The sequence below is a fragment of the Wasmannia auropunctata genome, unplaced genomic scaffold (genome assembly GCF_000956235.1).
Source record: "Wasmannia auropunctata unplaced genomic scaffold, wasmannia.A_1.0 LD336065.1, whole genome shotgun sequence".
NCBI classification, from domain to species: domain Eukaryota; kingdom Metazoa; phylum Arthropoda; class Insecta; order Hymenoptera; family Formicidae; genus Wasmannia; species Wasmannia auropunctata.
Window position 1 is genome coordinate 1 of NW_012026825.1, and position 7,652 is coordinate 7,652.

Below are 7,652 nucleotides of genomic sequence, written 5' to 3' on the forward strand. Positions count from 1 at the left end.
GCGCTTGGTAGTAAACAGATTCTCGATATGGGACGAGTGTATACTGAATTTGCAGTTTTCACTTGAACTACTCGTACTAACTTATCCGTCCCTGTATGTATCTTTATTATTCTTCCAAGCTCCCACTTGGTGGGCGGGAGGTTGGGATTCTTAATCAAAACTAAATCGTTGATAGCGAGATTCGGCTTACTTTTGAGCCACTTGTAGTGCATTTGAAGGGAATTTAAGTAGTCCGTTGACCAAACCTTCCAAAATCTTTCCGTAATACCCTGCACGGCTTGCCAGCGAGACAAGCGATTTGCAGATAGTTCTAATAGCGTGGGCGTAGGTACCGCTTTCAATGACGCGCCAGTCAAAAAATGTCCTGGTGTGAGTGTATCAAATGATTCTGGATCATCGTTCAGGGCATGAATAGGGCTCGAATTCAGGCAACATTCTACTTTACATAGGATCGTATTGAATTCTTCGAATGTTGGCTTGAACTCCCCCATAATTAGTCGTAAATGAAATTTCACGCTTTTCACTCCCGCCTCCCAGAGCCCCTCGAAATGTGGGGCCCCGGGAGGGGTAAACTTCCACGTGATTTCCTCAGAAGCGAAATGATTTCTCAGATCAACATCCGTTCTCACGTGGCGAAGCTGTGATCTGAGCTCGTTCTCGGCGCCTTTAAAATTGGTGCCGTTGTCCGAGTATACACAAGAAGGCAATCCGCGGCGCGATACAAATCTGTCGAAGGCCGCAAGAAAACTCTCCGTGGTGTAATCGGACACAAGCTCCAGGTGAACCGCGCGCGTCGCGAAACAGACGAAAACGGCCAGATAGCACTTCTGTGTCTTATTTCCTCGGCCTGGCGCGCGCCTCACCCTGATACGGACCGGCATAATCAATACCCACATGCGAGAAGGGACGGACTTGGTCTGACGCGGGATTCGGGTAGATCCCCCACTCAGCTGCGAAGTGACCTGAGCTTTTTGTCTGACACACGTAACACATTTGTGTATGAATGACTTAACTAAAGAGCGCGCGTTTAAAATCCAATACTCCTGTCGTAGGACCCGCAAGGTCAACTGCGTGCCGCTGTGCAACATGATGGCATGCGTGTGAGCGATAAGTAAGTAGGATACCCTTCCTTTTGACAAGATTGCTGGGAATCGACAGGATACTGACAAATCGGCATTTCTTAGTCGTCCTCCCACCCTAAGTATACCTTTCTCGTCCAGAAATGGATTCAAACGTTTCAGAGAACTATGCTTGTCTAAAGGTTTGCGCTCCTTTAAACGCTGAATTTCGGATGAAAAGCACCGCTGCTGATCAAGCCTCAGTACAAATTCTTTTGCTAGTGATATTTCTTCTCCTGTCAATGACAGTTTAAGCAAAGGGGAATCGCCCATTTGCTTGCACCGCTGTACAAAACGAATGCAATAGGCAGTGACTCTCAATATTTTAGCCCAAGAGGATAGAGTATTAATCAGCTCCCAAGAGTACTTCTCTTTGATGCTTGAAACTTGCGACGTCAATTTTGCCTCACCTTTACATTCAAGATTAGTAGCCGAGTCCGGATATTGCGATTGATCAGGCCATAAATTTTTATTTTGATGCAGCCACGCTGGACCCTGCCACCAGAGATCATATGATTTTAGCTTCTCTACCGTAATACCGCGCGAAGCACAGTCTGCAGGATTTTCTTCTCCTGGCACGTGTCGCCATTCCGCTTCTGGTAGATGGGTTTGAATGAACGACACGCGATTAGCTATAAAGAGCTTCCACTTACTCGGATGTGCATTAAGCCAGTGTAAAACTACAGAAGCATCAGTCCAACAAAATATTTCAGGTTTATTTAGCTTCAGGGAGGCTTTAACGTAATTCATGGCCTTGCAAAGAAGAACCGCCGCGCACAATTCTATTCGTGGGATGCTAACAGGTGATAGTGGAGCAACTTTAGTTTTAGCATAAAGAAGGGAAACCCTGTGACAATCATTTGATACTACCTTGATGTAAACGACTGCTGCATAGGCTACGGACGAAGCATCCGAGAATCCATGTAATTGTATTGCTTGAGATTCCGGAGCGGTTCCTAGCCAACGAGGAATTTAAATGTTATTCAGGTCATTTAGGTTTGTGTGGTAAGAGCGAAAAGTATTGACAACATCCATAGGCAGCTCGTCATCCCAACCTAATTTTACCTTCCATAAGGATTGTATAATTAATTTTCCTACAACCGTAGCAGGAGCCAGCCAACCTAGGGGGTCGTAGATTTTCGCGAGAATTGAAAGTAGACTACGTTTACTGTATTTATTTGGAGCTTCGGATGATACTTTAAAATACGAAACATCCGAGGCAGGATTCCATGCAATACCCAGGACTTTTACCGATTCGTCCTGCTTCAACTCTTTACTAATGGCTAGGCCGTGATTCTCCTCGGGTATATCTTTCAACAATCGCTTGGAATTACTCGCCCACTTTTGCAGCTCCATGTGTCCGGATTTTAGCAAATTGATGAGCTGATCACGCGTTTGTCTTAATAGATTTTGATCGTGACTGCCAAACATTGCGTCGTCCACGAAAAACTCATTCTCAAGAACGGGAGCCGCAACCGGGTACTTTTTTCCCTCATCCAAAACAATTTGCTTTAGCACGCGATTGGCGAGAAAGGGAGCGGATGCAGTTCCATACGTGACTGTTTTGAGCAGATAGGACTTAAGTTCCTCGTCGGGATTTTTTCGCCAAATTATTCGTTGATAACTACAATCAGTGTCAGCGACTCTAATCTGTCTAAACATCTTTGTGATATCAGCGGTATATACGTACTTGTATAAGCGCCAGCGTAGAATTAGAGCAAAAAGATCGGATTGTAATTTTTGTCCTACATGTAAGTAGTCATTTAGCGAAGAACCGTTCGACGAAGAACACGAAGCGTTAAAAACAACACGTACTTTCGTGGTTTGGTTAGATTCTCTAATAACGGGCAAGTGAGGAATGTACACCTCTTGCATATCGTCACGCTTATGATCATCCAGAGTCATGTGATAAAGGGACTCATATTCAGATAGAAAGTCTTGATAGTCTAAATACAACTCAGAATGTTTTCTCAAGCGAGATTCATTCTTTAAGAAGATCCTTGTAGCAATTGATTTGGTGTCTCCAATTGGAAAAGGAAGAGGCGATTTGAACAGTAGTCTTATTACATACTATCCATTTGCGAGCCGTTGGTATGTGGTTTGAAACTGTTTTTCACAGCTTGATTCTTCTGGCGAAAGGTGAGTAATTTGTGGCACTTCCTCCACCTCCCAGAATCCTGTGAGTGATTCATTCAAGGATTTGAGTAAACTAATGTGATTAATACTATAAGTGATGATTAGAAGGATCATTTACCGGCGAGCTCGATTTCCCACCTGATATAATCCAATCAAATATCGTTAACTGTGCTATTAGAGTACCGCGCCCACCGGTACGCACGCCATTGAGAATAATATCACCAAGGGTATCGGCGCCCAACAGAAGGTCAATAGTGTGATGTTGACACAGTTCAGGATCAGCTAAGTTAAGCCCGTTTAGGTGGATTCATTCGGGATTAAGGTGAATAGTTTTTGATTGATAATTAGTGATTTTTGGAAGAACGACCGCCGTGATTGGTATTAAGCGAGAGTTATCTTGATAAGATGATACGTAACATGTTACCGCGGAACGTACTCTACCTACACTGTTGCTGCCGATTTCCGTGATTTCAACTGAGATGGGTTGTTTTTTCATTTTCAAAAGTTGCACAATGGATTCAGTGACGCATGACACTTGCGAACCCTGGTCGAGCAAGGCTCTCACTCGCAAAGTACGTCCATTCGCATGCAGATTTACTATCGCCGTGGGCAGAATAGTTTGATTAAAGTGTAAGTTTGCGACATGATTGTTTGAAATAATCGCATTGTCGACCGTGGTCGCAGCAGAGCTTGTCGAAGAAACCTGATTCATGCGATTAGAATCCGTTTGATTAATCATGGCGTTCTTAGGGCTTGTTTCTACATGCACCATAGTATGATGTTTCTTTTGACATACACTACAGATTCTCTTCGAATAGCACTGCTGTACCGAATGCCCCGGTGCTAGACAATTGAAACAAAGGCTTTTATTATTTAAGAGCGATCGTCTTTCATTGACGGTTAAGCTGATAAACTTTTGACATTGATATAGTAAATGAGAGCTGCCGCATGCGGGGCATTGGAGCTTTGTAGCAGTGGTTTGATGTGATTTTACGCTAGTGTGTGATTTCTGGCTCTTTGCATTCTTTATAGATTTTTCGGTTTTGATTTGCGAGTTCGTAGAAGCCATATTCACTGCTTCAGTAGCTCAAATGCGCGCAGACAAAAACTTCTCAATCGCCGCATAAGAAGGCATTTCTTTTTTTTCGCTGATCTTCGTTTCCCATTCGCGCAGGGTATGATGATCGAATTTAGAAATAATCATGAAATTGAAAAGATTATCCCAAGCATCGACTGGGCGATTAAGATTGATTAACGCAGCACGAATATTTTCCGCGTTATCTCGTAGATTCTTTAAATCGGTTGCAGAGGTTCGAGTTAGCTTGGGAAGATCAACTAATTTTTGCAAGTGAGCATTTACAATAACGCGCGTATGCTCGTAACGGCTTACCATGAGATGCCAGGCAGCTTCATAGTTAGTATCCGTAATCGTTATATTCTTCAAAATTGCCGCCTCTCCGATTAATTTATTTTTTAAATGATGAAGTTTCTCAACGTTAGTTAGGAATTTATTCGTGTGGATCAAGGATTGAAAGGTATCCCGAAATTGAGCCCAGTCTAAATAATTGCCATTAAATTGTGGAACAGGAATACGTTCAAGTTTAATACGCGAAGGAGACTCGATGATGGGGAGGGCAGTTGTATTACCAAGCAGTGATTGATTTATAGTTTCCTGGTTAGCTATGAACTCGACAAAGACATCCGACGCAGCATCAAAGGCGCTTATGGCAATTTCATAAAGGTCATCCGTGAAATACTCATCTGTGGTTCGCGTTGTCTCGTCGCATAGGCAGAGTATCTTGGTATGTTGATTTTGGAATTTTTCCCAATAGCCTCGTAGATTATCCAGTCTGTTACATGCCTTGACGCTCGTTCTCTCCGCTTTGCCGACCTTCCTGAAATTCTCCGTAGCTCTCGTGATTAAGCCAAATAATGATATTTGGCTGGCCTTGAGTTCTTCGAGAGTAGTCATGGTGATGATTTCGGTATGACGTCGCCTCGTCGGAATGTAAGAATGTACGCGTTCAATACAATTAATGGGCAAGCGTCTTTCCGTGGACTTATTTTGTCACAGAGATGAGTACACAAGGTCGCCTTATTTCACATTTGAATAATGTGTTCCACACGACTACACAACACAATTCTCGCCTCGCAAGGTCCATTCGTCAGACACGAGAGAGAGCCAATTGCATCGTGCAACTAGCCTTCGTTGCTTCTCGTGTATCCCACTCGACGCTTGATACGAATGAATTTTCGTTTTCGGAGCGCGTTCAGTGACGCTGACAAAACGTGGCTCGAATCGTGTAACTTCTCACAATGGATGATAACTTTGCCGATCACTGGAATGTTGTTGTACTCATGTAAGTTACTTAAGGCACGGTGCGTGCACGTGATCCGTCGCTGCGCTCGTGGAAGTTATTGCGTTCGCCCGAAACTTTTAAAAAATGTTAAAATTTCTTGCTTGAATTGTTTAACACTCTTTTTGATTGTTAAACATCCAGCTCGAAGGACCATTCTGTTACAACGATTATTATAGATAGATATTGCAACAACAAAAAAAGGGTTCTCCACTTCTTGCTCTTCTTTCACTCACACATTGAAGTGACGGAGCTTTAGTCCAAATAGTGGAGAATGCAATGGTGGAGTAACAACTTCACTTAGACACTGGTTTCTTTTAATAACGAGACTGCAGTACCGTATAGCTTGATAATTTATTCTCTTGTACAATGCTTAAAGGCGACTGACTCATACGACGCTCAAACGTATAGTGCTCGGCGAGGGCGAATTCCTCGCTCTCGAAATCGGCGTAAACAATAAGAGTGGTGGAAACAGTTCGCTTATACAGGCAGTTTTAAAAGTTAGCGAAATAATGTTCAAATCTTAAACAAATTGCATTTATATTACATTTAAGATAAATTATAAATGCAACCAATTATAAAATAACAAATATAAATAAGGGAAAAATTTATCTTTAAATTTCGATATATCTTCAATGCGTAAAATAAAGCATTACAAGCATGACTAAAATATTATGTCACAATTATATGAAATAATATCTTCAGTAATACGTAATTATAAAGTGACTTACATATAATCGTCATTTTTTATCAGTTCGACATCATTAATGTAAACATGCTTTATATTTAATATTTGTATTTAATAATAAATATAATATCAAAATGATATACGCTTGCTAAAGATATTAAACAAAATAATATATTATTATGTTAAACAGTATGAAAAAGTTATTATAAGTAGAAAAATTATGATTTTGTACAATTATATTTCAATAAAAATTTCAACAAAAATTATTTTACTTCAGGAATAAAAAAAAAGTTTTCTAAACATTTTCCGGTGACTATTCATGCAAAAATCATATTAAAGACATCAAAAAGAGAGTTCATTTAAAACATATTTCGAAATCCATTTATTTAATATATATTTGACACTCCTCATTATTTCGGCTTTTTTTTACAGATGTTGAATAATAAGAATCAAATAATGTTTGAAAGTGTCCCAGCAAACATTAACGAACAATAATATGTTAGTTAGTTATAATTTACTACTCAATAATATATTTATATATATCTATAATACATGTATTATATACATATAATATATCTATAATACAAGTGTTATATATATTACAATTATATTACTGTTAGTTGACTGGAACATATCTATAATACAATTTGTTAGTTGACTGGAATATATCTATAATACAAGTGTTATATATTACAATTATATTACTGTTAGTTAACTGGATTTTGCTAGAACATAAACCATAATCTTATGTTATATATTAATCTTGTTTTTTGCAAACAGTAAATCAGAAGATAATTTTCTCTGAAAATAAAATATCATTTTTGGATCTTTTAAAACTCCATTTAAAATATTTTATTGATCAATAACAATAAAATTTATAACAATAAAATTTGCGATCATTTTACTATTTGGATAAAGTCATTAATTACAAATATTTTGACTTAAAAATAGTACTTATTCGAAATATAGTATAAGCCCAGACGATTGAAATCAATGAATCTATTGAATCAAGAATCTTTACAGAGGAGACACTAAGGAGACATCAGCTATTATATATCATATACTAGCATTAAGATACATTAAGATATGCGTTCTTTCAAGCAAAATTACATAGGGTACAGCGGGGTAATTTGAATAATTTCAAACTTTTTGAAGAATTTCTCGAAAAGTAATAATTTTATCCCTAAATTGAATATGTAGCAGGAATTTTACATGTTTGAAGAATATTTACCCAATATATGAAATATTATTCTATAAATTCTGAGACGCAGCGTCATTATCTGATTTACTCCCCTAATTTTAATGAAAGTCAATTTTAAGGGATAATTTGAATAACATTGAAAATTAACATTA

The 7,652-nt window shown here is 39.0% G+C and overlaps 1 protein-coding gene across 1 annotated transcript; it reads right to left on the reverse strand.

The window, feature by feature from the left end:
- Positions 1-44: 44 nt before the first annotated feature.
- On the reverse strand, positions 45-4,323 carry LOC105450245 (the record flags this gene model as incomplete). The annotated part of the gene is made up of 5 exons (XM_011689996.1): positions 3,696-4,323; positions 3,373-3,536; positions 3,190-3,295; positions 2,174-3,064; positions 45-2,074 (listed from the first exon to the last, which is right to left on the reverse strand). Coding segments are annotated over exons 1-5 (3,819 nt in total), but the record flags the coding sequence as incomplete, so codon positions are not given.
- Positions 4,324-7,652: the final 3,329 nt, after the last annotated feature.